Below are 21,223 nucleotides of genomic sequence, written 5' to 3' on the forward strand. Positions count from 1 at the left end.
TCTTAGTCCAATCACCAGCCAAATAACTAAAGATTCCAAACCGTTGCCTTGAAAATATTATATACACACAATGTGTTTGGGTAAATATATCAAATTATTTGAGTATGCCTAGCACTGCGAGTTGCAGCCAGTGTTGTTTCTTGCAGGTTAATATCGAAATGTTTGAGTTGAATGACGGCAGTCTGACGGCTCTGTCATGACTAGTGGCAGATGACTGCATGATGGTTAAGCAGTATTTTATATGAATAAACCAATAATTGGTTCATACTACTCATATTTCTGTGGCTGACGAGCAAGGAGGATACATTTAAGAGTTGGTTGGTTAGAGTAGGTTAATTCCAACTGTTTTTGTCTCTGTTTCCTGAAGGATTTGCAGTAGCCATGAAAATGTTTGCCATTTCTGATTGAAATAGATTAATACAATCAGTTACAAGAGTAGCTTCATTTAGTTTTCTCTCTGTGGGTTACCATATAATCAGCCAGTCCTTGCAGGTGTAGCTACTTGCAGCTTTCAGCAAAGAGTAATTAATTATAGCTGTAAACGGTCGACATCAAATCTCCCAGCATGGCAGCAGAGCTCCATGCTGACTCCTTCTGGACTGCCACTACCATCCTCAGTGACCTTAACTGAGCCATAAACCACAGCCCCGCTCATTGAAAAAGTGTCTTGTTTCTTTTATGCCATCTTCAACTCTCCCTCTTCCGCACCTGCTATCCATCCACCTTGTGGCTGCTCTCCATTTTCCTCGAATATGAGTGTCTCTGCTGTGCTGGCAGCTTAAAGGGATAGTGTGAACGCACCCTGATGGGACCATTTGAGATTGATGAGGCAGTGACGTGCAGGCAGACCTTGACGTGTTGAAATGTACTAGCCGAGGCAGAAATAGGAATGTACTGGGTATCTGGGCCTTACACACACACACACACACACACACACACACGGCCCTGACCTCCTTTGGCCAGATCATCTTTTCTCAGTGAGTGCAGCACATGCTTGAATTTCAGAGTAACCCACAGAGGTAGTACAACTGTGACAGGCTGGAGTACTCTGATAGTACCTACTGTATGAAATCTAAAATAGAAGCAAAATGCACATTCGTAAATGGAGGATTTTTCTGCTTTCTGTCTTCACACTTGCGTGTTTCTTTAAATAACCGATCAATGCAAATGTTGGTCTTGATTTGGATTTTAATGAGAAACTGCTGCATGGAGAAAATGGTGATTGGACACATTGTTTGTAGTGTTTGGGCCTAACAAATTCTAACAAATTGAAATTGTAATCACAAATAATTGAAATGGTAGCGAGTGTTGCAGGTTAGCTGAGTTAAAGACCACCTGTGAGTGAAAGCTTCTTTTAACTGCTGAAGTTAGGCAAACAAACCTATTAGCCTCAGCTGTTACTCATCAGCATTCCGCTGGCGGCTGATTGGCCTGTGTTGTCCTGATTGTCTGCCTTTCTAATGTGCCACACTGCCTGTTTTGATTGCACTTAAGCAATTTGCCATTCATGCAAGTGTTTTTCTTGGGGAAGGGTGCTTGAATATTGGAGAGACTGGATGTGGTTTGAGACATAAAACAGGAAGCCTGACATCTGCCAGCTCATCGTGTTACTCAACACAGCTTTTCACTGGAGACGGGGATCAATCCTGCAGTTATTTATAGTTTTCACAAGTTTTTTATTTTTATTTTTTCACAGTATTTGGTACCATTTTCTATTTGCTTGGGAACACAGTGTTTCAGTTATTGTGTCCTTTCTTTCCATTTCATATTTTGAGAAATGTGTCTTCCTAGATACTTTAGATTCAGGACACAATCGACCTTCAGTGCTTTAGCTGCTTGTGATTCCTACCTAATAGATAATGACTGGTCTGTGAATCATTACAACCAAAGCTAAGCTGACTGCTGTTAATGTCGTCACAATGTCAGAGTTTGTTGATTGATTAAAGCTGATCTATGTTTCCAGTGAAAATGTACATGGTGGTGCAGAGTTTATTTTAATAGGCAGTGTTTAGATGAACCGGGTCTGTCTTATCTCAAGAGTGAGGACTGTGACATTGTTGTCTGGTAACTGGGCCTGAAATCAAAATGTGATATTCTTGGTTTTTTACCAGAATCTGCAGCTTAACCCTGTCATGACTATGAGGATTGAATTCATTTCTAGGTTTCTTTGTGTGTTCTTGCCACTACTGAGAAACTCATGTTGAATGTGTGATGCTGGTGAATTTTGTCCCGAGGGGCCACCATAATAGACTAGAACATTGATTAAGTGTTAACTGTAAATAGGCTTCTAAAGGTAATTCAATTCAGTCATTGATAGGAGACAAAAACCCACAGTATAGTTATATGATAAGTTGAGTTAGTTTTTTGCAAAAAACAAACAAACATGTCCACACATGTAACCACATCCCTTTTGTGGTTTTTGAATAAAATCTATAAACCATGTACAACATTGACCGGTTGCAATCCTTCCATGTTAAGCTGCATGATTTGATATGAGTGCAAACTAAAGGATCTCATTGATTTTAATACTCAAAATATATACCAGATGAAGATAATATTGCGTCACATCCAGCGTGCAGAAACATGCCAACGCTGCACAAGGTTACCTGGTGTCCTAATGAGTTGCAAGAGAGTCACTGAATCAGTGAATAAATGATAAGCTCCGTCTTTTATAGAATGACTATAAGGGTATGTACAGTCTTGTTTTTTCCTAATATAAATGGTGCGGCGAATTTAATTCCATGTCCGGGCCTTTCTGTATGAAGTTTGCATGTTACCATTTGCTTGGTTACTTGTACAATTCAAAACATGCTTTTTAGGATAATTAAAAACTCAGTCACCATTATGTGCATCCCTCCATATTTATGAGTGACTACTTGCTCCCAAATACACTATACAAATCTTTAAGACACAGTAGGTCTAAATGTAATTTGAATATCACAAGGAAATCCATTGAAGTTGGCAAGTTACCAAGCTAACCACAGCCTCGCAAGTCTTGTAAAACCACATAGCACCTCTCGATGGCACAGTGAGTCTCTACCATCGGTATTCAGAAAAGAAACATCAGAACAGGGAAGATAACACAACTTACTGTTGAACCTCTACTATGGCAAAAAAGCAGCATTCCTTTAACACAGTACCTTGAACATGCCGGTGTTTATTGGTAAATAGCAATCTAGAAAAAGACACAGCTTGTAATCATATTAAGCTTGCTGTTTGTACTTTTTAAACCTTTTGTTTAAATGTCTCATTAATTATTCTGCCACATATTTGATGTTGCTCTCTGTGTCAATAAATAATGAAGCGTAAGCGTTATGTTGCAGTTCAAATTCTGTCTAATTTAAAACAATTTACTTTTGGCTGACATGCCACCTCTTAAAATTGGATGATGCATTTTCGTAAAATGTCAGAATGTAACATTAGGGCGACTTTCTTTTCAAGTGTTTCACAGTTGCAGTCCACATGTTGATTCATAGCGTTTGACCTACAACCCTCCAGAGCTCAGTTTGCCTCCTTTTAACATTTTCTGGGACTTATCCACTCTCTTGTTTACACTTCAAACTGGTGTAGAGATTCTTTAAGCTGCCGCTCGGATGCTGTGTTTTGCCAGCATTATTTTCGTGTGCAGCCAAAACAAATGTGACTCTAATTCACATTGTGCTTGTGGTATCAGCTTATTCAACCGGTTCCGCAGCAGTAGCAGTGTGACCTATGTGGCATCACTCCTGTCATGCGTTAACAACCACATTTAGCCTGCTGTAGACTGTCATTCTGCACAAGTTGAAACTCTTGGTATGTCTCCGATGAGGTCTTAGCATTGGTCATATTTTCATTTCAATAGAAAGATGGTATCTTTGTCTCACTGCTAAATTGCAGAAATGCAATCCTCACCAGCAAAGCCTGCGCCGGGGCTGTTAGATGAGCTCCTCCAGATGTGCAACCTCAAGAGCTTGTGCCGTCACCACCTACTTAAAATATTCTACTGGTTCTCTGAAAGTTGCACCCAAATGTGAAACAGTTTTAGCTTAAACAGTTGTTTTTTTTTCTCACATGAGCTGCTGTGTTTTTGGCTACAGCCATTTTTTTTACATCTGCTAGGTTTAGATGCTTTAACTTGCCCCCCTAAAAAATCTTCCAAAATCAGTCATAAATATATTTTATGCAAATCAACTTGTGAGAAAATGCATTGAAAGAAGTAAGACGTCAATATGTTGAATTGTGAGTGACATACATGCGAACATCCTAATTTGGAAGACATGTAATCTTCTGTTAAGCTTTTCATGCTACGCTATAGACGTATTTCAGGATCTATCCATGTTATCTATCAGAGAGATAACAGACAGAAATTAGTCACTAAGAACACCCCTGGTAACTACAATGGAGCAATCAGAGCCAAATGAATAGAGATATTATTGTAATGTATTTTTGATGGACTGACTCCTCAGATATCTACGTTGTGCCTGACTAGGGTCTTGAAATCTTAGAAGACATTTCAAATAGACAAAGATTTGGGATCTTTTTTTTTTTTTTTTTTTTTTTTTTTGAACTGGCTTCACATTGGAGGATAAAACCCGGTTTAAAATCAACATGTTAATCAGCCAGTAGGATGGCGTCCCTGATATCAAAAATCCACGTCTGACAGTGTGCAAATCCAGACACTAGCTGCAACATGAACGTGGGCAGATTTTTGCATAAAATCCCTTTGATACCCCACTTGTTCATCGCAGGAGCCAGTTTTGTCAACAGGGTGTTTAAATACCGTTGCGTTTCCATTATCACTGCTGGAGCAGAAAGCAACGCGCTATGTGAGATTATTGTAGTTACACAACCGGTTTCCATTTTAGTATTCCATGTTTCATTGCGCGAGTGACTGATGTGGCGTGTGCAGTGTCCTGCTGCTTTCCGTCAGCAGGACAGAAATGCAAAATTCACCTGGCCAGTAATGCAAAGCATTGCAAGAACTGAGTTTTGAACAAGTAAATTTGAAATCGGGGTAATAAAATGTAATTTCAACAACTTGAAGCTGAGATATTTATCAGTGCTCTGACAGTTTTGATACTTAGCAGCTGGGGCCGAGTGTTTGACCTCCATTTGCATTTCTATTAACGATGCTCTGCTCCAACAGCACTTAGTGTCTGTTTTGAAAACCAGGACCATCTTTCTAAATTCAAACTATAAATTAACACATCAAACTCTAAACACTAAATGGCTCATTGGTTTGAGCCATTTGCTCGAACGATCGGAAAACATTGGAACAATAATCACCCTGATGGTACAAACACTAACATCTTGACCTACTCCTTGTTCGATATACAGCAAACATGTTCACAATTGACCAAAGACATCCACAGCTCGCCTAATACCCGCCCTTTTGGCGTCCGCCGACACTTCATGGAAATATAGTCGAGCGGAAAGAGACCAAAACAAAGCGTAGAGGGTAGTATGCAGGTCAGGTGACCTCTACATGCTGACAGATTAGTCTATTCTTCAGGGACGAAACATTTAGGAGTTTAGTTAACCCTTAAAATTCTGCTCGGGTGTCAGAGCTCGCATACATATAGTTTAGGATCTCCAAAACCAAAAACTGAACTTCATGAGGAATGTTGTAAAGGAAAGCAATAGCAACTCCTTGTCTGTCCCTCGACCAATCATCGGACTCGACTCTTTCATTACAGAAGTGTCCAGTCAGAGGAAGCTAAAGGCCAACTTTGAAACAAGACGGTGACTAACCAGTTTCAAAAACAAAGGATTGATAATCCTCAATGGCCAAAATAAAGTTCAACCGTTGCACACGTTTACACACAGGGTGTTTTAAAAACCCAGTGTTAAGTTTTACTTTGTGTGTATTTTGAGTTTCTATGTTATCAATGCTTCTCGTCAGAAGCAGTTAAAGGGTTGAGATTACACATGCATCAATGCACAGAACGACAAGACGAACAAGAAAATAACAGGACTTTAAAGGTTAAGAGTTGCTATAGTTAGAGTAACAGCTGGAGTTATTTTTATCAAAAGTTAAAAAATTCAAGTCATCAAATCTCCCATAATTTTAAGTCCCAAAGGACTTCGAGCTCCACAGCTGCTACTGAAAGCCGCTACCAGCTCAAGGCTGAAGAGAGGAATGTTCAGTTAAAAGGATTGTTTTGCAGTTCATATCTACTTGTCAGATTATTGGAAAGATTTTAGATTCACCTCTGAGGGATCACACTTGTTTGGATGTGTATTGTCATTACTGTTGTCGTCTTTTTCGAGATGAAGATGTGAAAAGACAGGCGGCTAGCTGACAGCGAAGCAGCCACCTGCACATGGATAAAATGTAACCAATATGTCTGGTGATGACTCGTGAGTTTGTGGATATTTAACCATTCTGCCTGACTATGTATATTTAGCCACAGATGGCCCAATTTCATCTCGAGCGACCCAGACCTCGTAACCTGGGTTTAGCTTTTACATTACTTTCTTTAGCTTTACAACCTATGACCAGTCAGTGCACTTTAACCAGAATCGAATTAAAAAAAAAAAATGGTACCGTAATGTTGTAAACCTTGCCCAGCCAGTCATGTTCATTGTTTAAGCTACCTGGCCTGTGAAGGAATTGGAGCTGCACGATAATATATTGTTTCAGCACTAACATCGCAGTGCTTGCATGTGCAAAAGATCTATTGCAGCATGAGCTGTGTCAAGCTGCTGCTCCTTTTCTGCCCGAGTAAAAAAGAAAACCTTATTTTCTGTCATGAATTTACCAGAAAGGTTTATTTGATCTGACATATATCCTTCTGATTTAAGAGTTTATTACAAGTGGCTATGTGTGGTGTCGTAAATAATGATATAGCATTCTCAGTTTGTTCCTATTTCATGCAGCCCTTGAGCCAATGTAAGCATTCATCAGTATGTACATTAATGAGAGGCCGCATGTTTAGAAATTACTGTATGCATATATAATTCTGGACAGTTTTTTTTTTTTTTTTTTTTTTTAAACTCGTGATATTGAACCTGTTCAGCCCGTACTCACCTCACATCAATTTGTGCAATATCTTGCTCAATACTTCCTCTTAGTTTGTGTGTGTGCAATGTGCTTTCCTCATCATCTCTGGGCTCACACATGCCTATATAAGTTGTTTTTAACTATTGATCCATCTGAGCTTATTATATACTCTAATAACAAAAGATCTGAATGTTTACTAGTGTTGAATCAATGGTGTTTTCACACTCATTAAGCCAAAGAGTGATTGTAATTGTTACTTACATGTTTGCTTGTTTACACACGTTTCTTCATAGAGTTTATCGCTCATCTGTGCTCAATAGAAAAGTTTGGGGCATGTTTTTATCAAACCCTCTTCGCAGTTTTGTGGTCGTACGTCTGAGAACATATTTCCTGTTTTGCCATCAAATCCGCTCTTTATTTTCTGACAGAGGGTGCGTTTGAGCGTCAAGCACTCTTAACTGTTCATGCAAAACGTCCCACTAAAATACAGTTCACAGGACAATATATTAAACTCATTTGGAAGAAGTTGCTGCACAAAGCAGCAGTTCAAACTAATAAGAATAAGATATCTTCCTATTTAGGTGGACTGCAGCAGTTCTTATTTACACACGAACTTATGATATATAATATATAAAAGTAACGTGACAGGAAGTGTAAAACCAACCGAGTCTCTGGTGCAAAGTGCAATGATTTACTGTAAGCTGAACAGACTATTGCAAGGCCACCGTTTCCATGGTTTACACCTTGTACTGTTTGAGCCACCTTGAATACATCTCATCTTCTCCAGTTATGGGAAACCCACAACTTCTCTCTTGTTTAGAGCATGTGTCGGACGAAGCTTATTTTATCACATTAATTCATTACACTTGAATTCAATTCTAAAAATGGATTTTTCAGTGACGTCGATATTAGGCTCACTCTCCTCTCTTCGTATCTTCCTATAAGGATTCATTCAAAAGAGAAAAATACACATCTGCTAGTTAGTTGTAAAGTAGGAGTAAAATACTATTCCATTGTCGGTACAGAGAATTATAATTTGTTTTGCTCATTTACAGTTTGCTGAAAAACTCTCACATAAGTCTGTAAGCCATGAATATTTCATCCTGAAGAACTTGTACTGCATGTGGTTTCCCCAGCGGTTGGCTGCATGTCCAGCCTTGTGATGCTAAATCCAGAGCAGACGAGCTGCTGTGTCTTCAGTATTTGTGTTTTGTTTCAGAATATTCTGCAGTGAATGGGTTGTCTTATCATATCTGAAGCATGTGTTGATTGTAACATTGTGAATCCTGGTGCGTGACATTATTTAAATTTTTTTTGGTCTGTGATTATATGTCACAAGATTGCAGAGAAGACACAGGAGCTCGGTGGAAATCCTGTCGTATAACAGTCATCTAATGGCATCTGTTCCTAATTGCAGTGTTTGGGAGTAATCATGCTTCCTGTGTCTGTAATTTGAGGACACACCATCATTTTTAAGATATTCAAAAGGTCAGTAATGAATAGTAACCCCTATAATCCTGTATGCTTTTTGTTCTAGAGCCATAATAATTCCCTCTCAGTGGAGGCTTATGCACAGGAAGAGATAGAGGACTTCATCTGTAAGACACCAGAGCCTGTAGAGACAGTTAAAACCATTTATGAATTATTTACTAAGCAACTGAAAGGATTGTTAGAAACTATTATTTATCATTGTGCTCTATCTGTATTTCCTTTTAACCCCCGAGCCTATTTCTGACTTATGTCCTTGTGTGGTTACGAAATGGAACGTTATCGCATCCAGTAGTGTCAGTGATTCAACATTCAGGGGGATTAACTTTGGCTAGTGTGGGGTCTCGCCTTACTGGTAATTTCAGTCGCATTTTGCTTGTGATTGTAAGAAGAATGATTTTTTTTGGGAAGGAAAACAGTTTTACTTCATCTGTCAGCATGACAGTGACATTTGCTGCTTTGAAACAGCGTCTGTGTGTTTTTAGTTCATCTTTGGAAGCTTGTTTAATCAGAAATTTCTTTCTGATCCCTCACATGCTGTCTTGTTCTTTGCTCTTGTTCACAGCTTCTCGACTTTAATGGGAATATGTTCCTTCCTTTGCTAAGCACCCTGAGGAATTTGTGCACTAATGCATCTGTATGCAAAAATAGCTTCACATGAGGGAAAGCATCTCCATGTCAGACTGTATCTAACAGGCCCAGCCATCTTCCCTCATAGGGGGATGAACACAATTCCCTGTGAAGAAATAATAGCATAGTTTTTTTTCTTTTCACAAACACAGGTTACTGTGAAAGCTTGAATGAAAACATTCTGAAAATGTTCAAACCGAAACCGGACATTGTGTTTTCCCTTAAAACAGTTTTTCTTTTTCTTTTTTGTCTTTTAACGTGACCATTAATTGTGAAACATCAATTAGTAGAGCTTCAGAGAGAGAAAAATTCAGGTCTTCTGATGCAAAGAGAGGGCAGCATGGTGGTATTTGGTGAGCATTCTTTGTCTCAGAATGAGAATCCCTGGATCGAGTCCTGGCTTGTGGCAGCAACCACAGTATGTACGGTCGAAAAACTGTAAGATAAGCTCAGGCTACCTTCGATGATAACACTGTGATGATCGCCACCTACCTATCCATCTCTCAATTAAAAATCATTGTTTTTAAGACTGGATCGGTGGGATTGCCACAATGGCTCATGGGCTACATATGATAAGAGCACTTGATAAATGACTTTTCAGGACGAGTTACTAATGAAATGCGCCATCATCTTCTTCATCTGTCAGCTGCTCCCTTGAGAGCTCACCACAGTAGATCGGCTGCCTCCTTCTCACTCTATCCCCTCCATCCTTTATGGTTACACCACCCATCTCTATGTCCTCCATTATGTCCGTCTTCCTCTTCTTCTGTCATCTTTATTCCTTCACCACATGTCAACCCAACCTCTCTAGCTTTATCTCTAAACTGCTCAACCCTAGCTGTCCCTCTGATTTGTCCATTCTCGATCTTGTTCGTCCTGCTCTCTCCCAGTCCCAAACTCATCCATGTCAACGTCTCCGAAATGTACATCAAAGCAGGTTCAACTACTTTTACGCCATCTTTTTCACTCTTGATGCTGTCACACTCTCCAGAGTTATATTCAGAGAAAGTTAATTTATCTCACTGATGCCTTGAAAGATAAAAACGGACCCATGGCAGAAGATGTTATAATTTAAATAGTCACCTTTTATAAATTAGACAAAGGAGTTGATTTTTGTTTTTCGAGATACACTTAACGATCGAAGGGATTGGCTCAAGCAGGGCTGGCTCATTTAGTGCCCGAGTGGCATTTTCTTAAAAGTATGACCATAATAATGATGGTATCTTATGAAAAAAAAAAAAAGAATCGTTTTGATTTTCAATAGAATTTCTACAATTGTCTTCATTCAGTCAGAATGATCAAGAAATACATTTACAGAATAGTCAGATGTGTTAACCGACATTTACTTGTTTAAAAAAAAAAAGCAAGATGACCAAAAGTAAAATTGCATATTTAGGATTTTTCTCCTCCCAGTCATGGTAAGTCCTTGTTCCGTGTCAGCCTCTTCACATATATGAATCTTTGTTCATGGTAAGAGCGAATTGTGCATCTTTAATGATTCAGAACATTTGTAACAAGTGGCTTTGAAAGTCTTGAAGTAGCCTTCAGTTTCAAGAAAGTTGAAGACCTTCTGGCTAAAGTGTGTCAAGTTGGCAATACGTTGGACAATTGGAAAATCCTGCCAAAGATCTGACAATATGTTTTTGTGAAATCTAACCCCACCCCCCAAATCACACTGGATTAAATTGGGAGTATAGATTTTATTTGTGCCAATACGATGATTAACACAATCCCACAGTGGTGCTGCTGCATGTCACCGTCACACAGACGGACGCCATGCTCATGTCTGTGCTGACTGTCGAGCTCCATCCACCGGCCAGTCAACTTGGCACACAGACTGCAAATAGGCAGATTTAAAAACATCTGCCCACCAACAGCGGTGATACTCGCCAGCTCCTAAGATCTGTCTGGTTACAGCAACACAAATGGAAAAGGACACATTTGTGAATTTACATGCAATTTAGTTTTGTGGTCTCTATGAGGTTGCTAGGCAACCAGCGCAGACCTCAGGATGTTACTGCACCTCGCCGAGAGACAATCCGTGTTTCTTACACTTCAGTCTTTCATTAAACAAATGAAGTCCAGTATGATAATGAATGACATTTGGAAAAGCGAGTGGGTGGATTTCATCAACTTTGAACAAAGCCATATTAGCTGGATCCTACTTTATTTTCTAAATTTGTTATCATTTGACGTAGTTTGGGTTTAAAGCTATCATTGTAAACTGTGTATTCATCCATATCCCTGCTTTATCCATCGTATGGTCTGAAGTAGGGATGTCCCAATCACACTTTTTTGCCCCGATGCTGATCCGATTTTTCAGAATTGAGTATTGGCCGATACCGATACTTTAACGATCCGATAGTACATTGCAAATATACTCAATAGTCTATTTTGGGAGCAACTAAGATGACTGAAGCTAAAAGCACTATTGGCAGAAGCTTTGTTTAGCTTAAAATTATTGTAAAACTCACTTATTGAATGAAAATTCTTCTCAGAATGACTTAAGAACTTATTTTAACTTTATTTAGTCATAACAACAAACAAAAACCCAATTACACGCTGCAGTCTTGTATCTCTTATTTACGTTAACTTAAACAACTTCACCTGGATTTTGTAGCAAATAAAAATTTTTTTTAAATGAAACCCAGTGAATCAGTTTGACTAACATATAAACTATAAAAAAAAACTACAACATAAACAGTATTCAGTAAAACCAATCAGAAGAACCCAATTCCACTTCAAAGTGTCTTTGACAGGTTGGGTTGAAAATAAGTCCTTAAGGTGCAAATACAATAATAAAAATAGATAAATAAGTCTTAAACATAACTGCTCTTATGCTACAATGTAACTTCTTTGTGTATTAAATTTCAGTTTCACTTAAAGCAGCATGAGAGGTTTGACCTGAATTGTCACAAAACATTTCCATTTCAATGTGAATTATAAACACTTAATTCCACTTCAAAATAGTAAAACCTGTTTGATAAAAAGTAGTCTGAACATAGTTCTCTCAAAAACTTCCCAGTCTCCCTTCAAACTAGCGTAACCTTCTGGGTTATTTTTTTCGCCATATTGCTCCCCTGTTGGGCTCGCTTTACGACAGCTGACGTGAAAAAGTTGAATGGTTGAATGGTTTTCTGGTCAGTCACAAGGCCAACAGCAAAAGGTCTCAATCACACTTGCACACATTTATAACTAGTAACAAGCATATCTTTGGATTGTGGGGGAAAATATGAGACTCTGGAAGTTGAGAAGGTTACATCATGCAGTCCTATACAACATACATGTGAACTAACTACTGCAACATGTTTAATCTTTTATTTTGGGAAATATCTAGCCTTTCTGGTTGGTACAAAAAATATTAGTGGGTTATTATTTCATTCATATACTATACGCTGTTTAACTGTCATATGGCCATCATATGTCCAGTTTGACATATTTACCTGGTTTCATTCTCAGGTAATGATGCTACACAAAATTTAAGGTGCTGTCTGCAAGGCCTATTTCCACATAATTTCAGCGTACTTGTTTGAGGAAGTTAATGCAGTTTGTAAAATCTGAATGCTGCACTATGCAAGGACACAAGATAAGCTTTATTTGTATTTATTCAGACCAATGCTGTGTGAACGCTTCATTTTGGGAAAATTTTTGAACCGAAGCTTTGGAAAAAAGGATGAGTTTTGAAGAGTTGAAGCAAAAATTAGGATAAAAGCACTGCTGTCATAATGCTGCGCAATTCTCTCTCTAAGATTTCTGTATGTTCTTTTCCATGCCTTAAAAAACCCTGTAGTCCTGAATGTAATTTGCTTATGCTTGTCTACCACGCAGCACTTGGAGGGGAGAAATGTGAACCGGCACATAGAAACTTTTTATCTCTCCCTGCAATTTGGTATTCACCCTGCCCTTTCATTGCGGGATCTTTTGAGAGTCGATACCTTGGAAAATTGGCATTAAGGCAAAAAGAAAGTGTTAACAAGTGGTGTTGGTACAGTTACACTCTCATATTGAGTCCCCGCTGAGCAGCAGCCGGTGGTCTGGCCTGCAGAGTTGAGTTGCATAAGTACTTTGTCAGCTGTCAACACCAGTGGAACATTTTCACTACGTGTGAAGCTCATTCTGAATTTTTTGGGCTGTGCCTGATCGTGAGACCTCCCCAAGCCTCTCTCCGTGTTGTGGGGTTAAGGGTTCCTGCCGTGTTGCATAATTCCACTCAATAAGAGAATCTGCCCCGTGACGCCTCCTCTTCTGCCTGCTCCTCTCACCCAGCAGCTGCATGACAGCACAGAAGCAAACCTTTATTTTGACCCCATGGATTAATTCATTATTTGGTTATTTGATTTCAGAAAGTTATAGTTTATATATGTCATACAATAGTAACAATATTATGAAATTTAGTATGTTACAAGATTTCATGTCGGTTTTCATTTATTTATTCATAGAATAATTAAAATTTCATTGTCAATTTTTTAAAACTGCTTGAAATATTTTTCTACCTTGAGAGTAGAAATAATTACTTTTCAGAGATTCTCTATTCTTTTGTTTAACTTTCTTTCAATGCATTAATTATATTTATTTTTCTAAGAGCATTTACAATATTCCAATTTTAGCTGATAAATTGTGAACGCCATGACATCCCCAGTGATGGTCTGTGGCCCTCCTTAATATTTAGCTTGTGTGCATTAAGGAGAGTAACCCAATCCATACTGTAACTCTCTTAGTGAAAGTGACCCTTTACTGTGAACACTCTACTTTCTGAGAGTTGACAAACGCTCACCAAGAAGCAGAATAATTCCGAACTTGACACATGTATTATTTAGGATTACATACAGAGAAGTGCAGCTTAGACATGTTAAATAAGACACTCGTGGACGGTTCAGTGTCAACAGTTTTCCTTGGACTGTGTCTACATTTGCGTAACCTCAGAACCTGTTGAGGTGTCCGGTTGTGGAGCTGTTGTAAATCACAGTAGCGGTGCGGCGAGGTTTCAGCTTCGTTCCACCTGTACCGTCTCCCTGCTGTTGTAGAAAGAGCCCCCGTGTGTCGACTCCACTACACCACAACATCGCCGTACAGTGTGTCGCTGCATTTCTGGTTGACTGCCACATGCTGTTTATAGCTTAGCCGGGGTCAGTTTGACAGCTCTAATAACCCTGACCGCTCTCATTGTCTAATCCATACAAGGCTTTGCTATCAAAGCCGAGAAAGACTGTCGCTCCGCGTGACGAATACATTTGGTGTATTGTGTGCGTCTGCCTGTTTGATTTGCAGTTGAGTTAGATAAGTAATATTATGTAATGAAAACCGTCATCACAGCTTGTTTTGATGTGCGCTGAAACCCACTCAAGCAGGGTTTTGAATGAACCAAGGACACTAAAAATAAGAATAAGCCCTAATACTTCTATGGGAATACGTGCCCTATTTTTATTCTGCACAACTGATTCAAAATGAATGAGTCATGAAGCTGCACAGAAACATGAAAATGACCTATTCCTTCGAATTTGATATAAACATCCAAAACATACATTGTGCGTGTCAAACATGTGACCTGCACCCTAAATCTAAGTCCACGCCGGCCTGCCGGATGACCTTGTACACTGCAAAAATGACACCAAGCTTTAGTTATTCAATTAAAGTAAAAGCTGTTTCTAATATATTGACGAGGGATCATGCTGTTTTACTGAGGGTAATAGATGTAACATAACACTGAGCCCTGAGGCAAGAGATGGTGATGCTACCTCATTGCCAGCAAAGCAGCCTTCACATCCAAGCCATACTGTGAGGGGGAATTTGTGAAAACATGGGTTTTGTTGCATCAAAAAAAATGCAATCTGCAAATGGAGGACATAGTTTGTGAGCATTTATTTGTATTGTCTACGTGGAGACTTTAAAAAACAAAAAGCGCCAGAGCACTCTGGCTGTATATTAGTTAAACAGGCAACATATGAATGTGTAAAGAGTGGAAAAAGTAGAGGAACTCTGAAGGTCTACCATCCCAAACTCTTAAAGTGTCATCAGATCTAATCGGATCTTAAAAGTGGAGACGGTTTGCTTCATGCTGGACTTATCCCCTAGTTCAACTGGAGCAGCCCGCTCTTGATCAAGTTGTGTTGTATGTGGCTTCTGAACCAAAATGAGTTGACCAGTGCTGATTCAGGACGTTCTGTCCTCCAGCACCAGGATTGGGGAAACGCAGAAGTGTAGACGCCATCTCCATCTCCCAGGGTTTCATTTGTTGAGCTGATTCCACAGTGGTGTAAATCATTTTCTTCTGTTTGTGATGGATTATGGAATGTCGTCCTTGTGTGTGTTTTCAGATGCCCCCTCCACCGAGCAGCAGGAGCTGTTCACCCAGAAACTCCAGCAGTGCTGCATGCTCTTCGACTTCTTCGACTCAGTGATGGACCTGAAGAGCAAGGAGATCAAGAGGGCCACGCTCAACGAGCTGGTGGACTACGTTTCCACCAACAGAGGCGTGCTGGTGGAGTCCACGTACCCAGAGATCACTAATATGGTGAGGATTAGCCCAAGTGTTCATACGGTATTTCCTCCTGGCTTCTTTAGGTTTCTTGAGTTTGTTTCACTCGGAATCGATTCGGCAGCTAATTCCAAGTTATTATTTAACGGCAGTGATCGCTCCTCTCTGTGTCACTGTGTGACGTCCTTTGCTCGTGAGCAGGATTAAAAAATTGAGGCTGATCTTGTGTCTAGACGGTGTGTGTCATGTCAGCAGCACGTGGAGTGCATGTTACTTTCATAATGTACAAAAGAAAACAAACCCTGACCACACAGGACACACGTTAAGCACAGAGGCCACATTGTAAACACAGCAAGAGCCCAATATATACTCATTTTATGTTAAGTTTAATTGAGATAAATTATAATTGTGAGATAAGTTTTTTGAGGAAACCATACCTTTAACAGCTATGACAGTTTCAAACTATATATAGAAATACTGTATATTATAATTAGAAAAATGTTAGAATTGCCACCATTCAATCAAAAACTGCTGATCGGGGTGAAACACTGTTTTCACGCCATAGTCACTTAGAAACCTCAAAAATGTTAAAAATGGATAAAACTGCACCGAAGACAGCCCATGGGTTAATGCATCGTGAATCTGATTCCAGCTGGCTATGAGCGAAAGGCAAGGTAAAGCCTTAACATGCCTTTTGTAATAAACAAAGTGTGATTAATGTAACTTAATGAGGCGTTATCTGCAGGTAAACATCAGTGAGCGTTGGGCCCGTCTGGCTCCAGTTTGATTAACAGTCCTATTACACAACTGTGTGTCCTGACAGCCAATGCAGCGCCGAGCACCGTGTCTCTGGCCTTCATGGTATAGATCGCTGTTCAGAGCAGGTGCCCTGTGCAGCCTAGTTTCCTCCCACAGTACAATAATGACTCATGTGCAGCATTTAGAACACAACCGTCAGGCCTGTAGTCAGGGCTGCAGTGATTCACTCCACACTGCAGATTATCATGATGGATACCAGCAAGCACATCTACAGCTGAGTCGAGGACTCCTCAGATTACTAATGGACTGTAGGCTGTAATACACGTTCTGCCTTGCAACCATTGATTTAGGATCTGGTTTGTCACTCGGTATTGACCTAATGGTGTTGTACAGTCGAATTTAATTGCTCTCTTAAAGTACCTGAACTTGCATTTGTGCGCGAAAGAGAGTTTGGATGTTGTGACTTGTTTCAGTTATACTCAAGTCACTTGAACACTCAGACCTATGATGATCCTGAGCTACACCCGAGGTGAGTGTCACAAATTGAAATCAGGATGCTTATTTTAGGTATGTTCATTTTTTTCACACTTGTACAATTGACATATAGCCATATTCACAATCACAGCCCTGTTTACATGACAATGAATGTGTCCGGAAAACTTTGGTCACTTTTTGGGGTCCGTTTACACAACACCGGTGTTCGGATCCACTGCATCCGTGACTTTTTTTATACCGGCTCCCAAGGTGAGCTTTTCTTTCTCGGGCGCGTTTCAGGACCGGAGCAGTAGTTGTCGTTGTTCTTTTTTACATTTACTTTTAGCTGTTGCCACCATGATGTTGTGTTGAAAAACAAGTGAAATACGATGTGATCGTCCAGATATGTTGACGTGCAGAGTGTAAGTGTACCGTGCACGGACACATCTAATATATAATGTATTTGCTATATGTGTGACCTGAATGTTGATATCCCAATGATATATTTTGTTATGTATTGTGCAGCTGTTGATTGTATCAAAAATAGTGGTTGTATTTATCTGCATTTTTCTCTACAAGGGTATAATACGTGTTTTTATACACTTTAAAAAAAGATGTGCTTTGAATGGTTATTTTATATTTCTAAGTAGAATCAAATGAATTTCCACTGGCAGTTCAACTTAATGAGGTTAAATGTAGTTTTTTGACCTGCGATGGTGTAGAAATGTGACTCCAGCCATCATCAGTGGTCTTTGTTCATAACTTAGTTTCCCTGCGCTGTGTGATAAAGAGGAACATATGAGTTAAGCTTAACAGAAATCCCGGTTTAGAGGGAAGCGTCTGCACTACAGACAGGCCGCTGAATGAGGTTAGACAAATAGCAGCTGCACTTTCAGAAAGCTGGGTTGATAATAGCTCTCCCGGATACTCCATGCTTGGCATCACATGATAATGAAGAGGTGAGCGTTTAAAGTGCTGCCCATTATTCTGCTGCAGTGAGGACCGCTTTGATCACCGAGGTTGTGTTAGGAGTACAAACACTGAGGTTTCTCATCTTCTTGAAAGGGAGGTTTTGCCTCTTTCGCCAACGTTATAATTAGTGTTACTGGCATATTATGGAAAATCACTTCTGTCAGACGGTTTGTAATGAATTCTTTCAATTCTGTGCCAGGGGATAAGTGGAAAGACTGCAGGTTTTCACTGACAAGCAGCTATGAGCAACCCCCCCCCCCCCCATTTTTTCTTTTTTTTAATAAAATATAATTCCCACCTTTTTTCCCTTTGCAGCATTGTTTTGCCCCCTCCAAGGAACTCCTAGAAAGAATGTATAACATGTAGAGACATTTTCATAAAATGGCAGGGATGATCTTAGTGATAATTTTCTCTGTTGACAAAAGGAAAATTTCAATTCAGGCTCGTTGAGTCGTTAAAAAAAAAAAAAAAAGGAAAGCACTCGGATTCGAGAAAATGTAAGATTGTTTTAAACAATATTTAAGACATGTTTTCATGTGTATTACGAGCTCTTTAATCCCAGGCTTCAGCAGTATTTCAAAACCCACACATGCACGTCGCGTTGTGCAGTACTATGGAAGTGATCAACTTGCGTCCCAGTACAATATATCCAGGATTCACGTATCAAGTCCCTGAAGCCTTTAAACCGCAAATTAAATTAAGCAGAAGTGGCTCTTGCGAAATCAGGGTTGTGATGAACTATTATTGTCTCAGACTGGGAAAGTGCGGTGGGTCAACATGAAAATATCACATATAGTGTTCATGTCCTTACATTCTTCTTTCTGTCAGTAACGCTTGAAAAGTTTCTAAGGAGTGCCCTATAAGAGGTTAAGCGTCTCGCTGGATATCTCCTCTGGCATCCCAGCGTGTAATCTGAGCCGTCTGGCTCCAGCTTAACTACTCATGTGCCTCACATCAGGAAAAGTTAGCAGAAGTTATCCATCCATCTCTGCCCCGGTGAGTGCATGCTTTCGCAGATAATGCGAGGGCAGTGGCAAGATTGCTTGGCTGTTTCTGAGTGTGTGGGGAAAAAAGTGAACGTGACGGTGTAAAGTGCTTCGAGACTGTGAAAAGCAGGGGAAAGGACTTTATATTGATAGAAGTACAAATACACTGAGGCATCCTGCCGTTAACGTCTCCACAATTGTTATTTTCAACTTGCTCGATTATGCCACATACATTTGCTCCACAGTGTCTCCCATATATTAACCTGAACCTGAAGATATAGTCTTTTGTTAGTGTGTTTCATAAACCAGTAAGATGATAGACTCTGTCCTTGTAGGTGGAACTGTATTGTATGTTGATAGTCACAGAATAGTACGACTCTGAGAACTGGTCAGTGCAGTGATTTTTGCGTGTTTCGTAAACGGAAGAGATGAGACCGAGTCAGTAATTTACACAATCGGCACTCTTCTGAAAGACTTTTGGTTTTGTTACAACTAAAGCCTTGACTCTCACAGCTTTGGTGGCAGACGACACTGTACGAAAATGAAAGATCGCCCTTTTGTTCAACAACTATATACTAAATGGTGAATGCTTGAGCAGCCTCTAAAGCACCTTCCGCTGGTAATCACATTCATAGACCAATGGAGGCGGCTGCCATGCAAGGTGCTCAGGAGCTTAAGGTCACTTCATCATGTGGTGATGGGGAATACATAGTCTGTGTGTTTCACTCAAGGCAAAATGTGGGATTTAAAAGTAAAGCCGACCGATTCAGGAGGAGGCCACAATGTCAAGTTTAAGAAACAGAAAACTGTACTAGTTTGACCCCAAAATTCTCAGATGGCTTTAAAGTCCAAAAAGGAACTTACTCCCTTGAAAGTGTGCAGTCAACAGGTTGTTACTGTTTGGCTGAAGGATGGATTTGTTTGTTTTTTTCCTTTTGGCTGTGAATGAGTTTGAACTCCATTATTGCCAGATGGTGTTTTCATCAGCTGTGTAACAGCTGCACTACAGTGTCAGACTTCAGGAAGGACCCGAGCAGGCAAATAACAGCTCACCACAGTAACAGTGGTGGTCTGAAGGGCTCATTCATCCTTAAAGGGGATGGGCACCAGGAGCACGAGACCAGGCTTCCTCTCATTTCTTTCAACTAATAGAGATAAGACCAAAATAGTTATGTGAGAATGTAATCATGTCACAGCAGACTCAGCATTGGTGCTCCATCATTGGAGACAAATGTGTAACATCACAGTTTAACCTCCAGCATCTGTGGATGGGTTCAGAAGAAGCTTTGTAACCGGTCATGTTAAACCTGAAGAGAGAAGCTGGAGATGTATATATGTGTCTCCTTGTGATGTTACTAAAAGACTTTATTAGAGGACTTTAACAAACTGGTGGGTCACTTCATGCAAGGACAATTACACTTTGACCCCAAATCAAGTCATTTGAAAAGATGTCTAAAATGCTGTTATTGAAAATGATGTTGGAGAGTTTCTTTCTTGAATATTCACATTTCCAGAACTCTTCAATTCAGTGATTTTTTTTCTCAATGGTTAGAGATCATGAAAGTTGAAAATCTGCTTTTCTTTCATCACAAATTGAGCTCATCATTTTGGTTTGTATTTATTATTGCAGCATTAACTGTGTCAGACTTCTAAAGGTATTGAAATGTCAGCATTTCTGGGTAATTTACAGAGGTTACAAGGATAACGAGGCATTGCTTCAAGGGTCCACATACTCATACAAGTTGCAAACAGCTTTATTTAAGCTGTATTTGTATATTCTCAAGTATGTAGCATGAATCATCCATTCATCTTGTCTTCTGTTTTATCCTCACTATTTTAGGATCGCTTGACAATCCCAGCTTTTTCTAGGTCAACACAGGTTACATTCTGGGTAGACTGAATTGCACCCGTATTCATAATACATGCAATTTGTACCTGGAAGAAAGCCTGGGAATGCACCGAGAGAATATGTATACTGCACAGACAGGCCCCTCAAGCCTGGTTTTTACCCCAGGATTATTCTCACTGTTGGGCGAGAGACTTTTAGCTGCAGTATATTGTGCATTTTTCAGGTGTCGGCCGCTGCACTATGGATTCCTCAACTTGTCAGGTTTAAAAACTATATTTTGCCACTTTCCTCTATCTCATTAATGCCAGTTTGGATTTTCCAGCTGTCAATAGTAAAATTGATGTTGTTTTTATCACTTCAGCTTGAGACATCCAACCACATATTGTTGCTTTTCCATCTCCCCACTCTGCGTTTTAAGAAATAAAGTGGGATAGCGGTAACACTGACCTGTCTACAATGATTGTCTTTGGTACAAATATTAAATAGGGATTAGTGACAGATATAGAATTGGTAGTGGTTTTGTCAGCCACCTTTCTCTATTCAAAATACTGAGTTAAACAAGATCCTCCCAAATAGTTTGAGAGGTGTGTACGTTGTTACTGTGGCTC

At 39.7% G+C, this 21,223-nt stretch overlaps 1 protein-coding gene across 2 annotated transcripts in view; it reads left to right on the top strand.

Moving 5' to 3' along the window:
• The window catches only part of ppp2r5a (protein phosphatase 2, regulatory subunit B', alpha isoform), a 47,995-nt gene that overhangs the window by 10,382 nt on the left and 16,390 nt on the right, over positions 1–21,223 (top strand). For both annotated transcript variants that reach the window (XM_080490971.1, XM_080490972.1), the window contains one exon: positions 15,415–15,611. In XM_080490971.1, the coding sequence (XP_080347097.1) occupies positions 15,415–15,611 (197 nt within the window). The remainder of the gene's footprint in view (positions 1–15,414; positions 15,612–21,223) is intronic.

The sequence above is a fragment of the Lipophrys pholis genome (genome assembly GCF_963383615.2).
Source record: "Lipophrys pholis genome assembly, chromosome: 21".
NCBI classification, from domain to species: Eukaryota; Metazoa; Chordata; class Actinopteri; order Blenniiformes; family Blenniidae; genus Lipophrys; species Lipophrys pholis.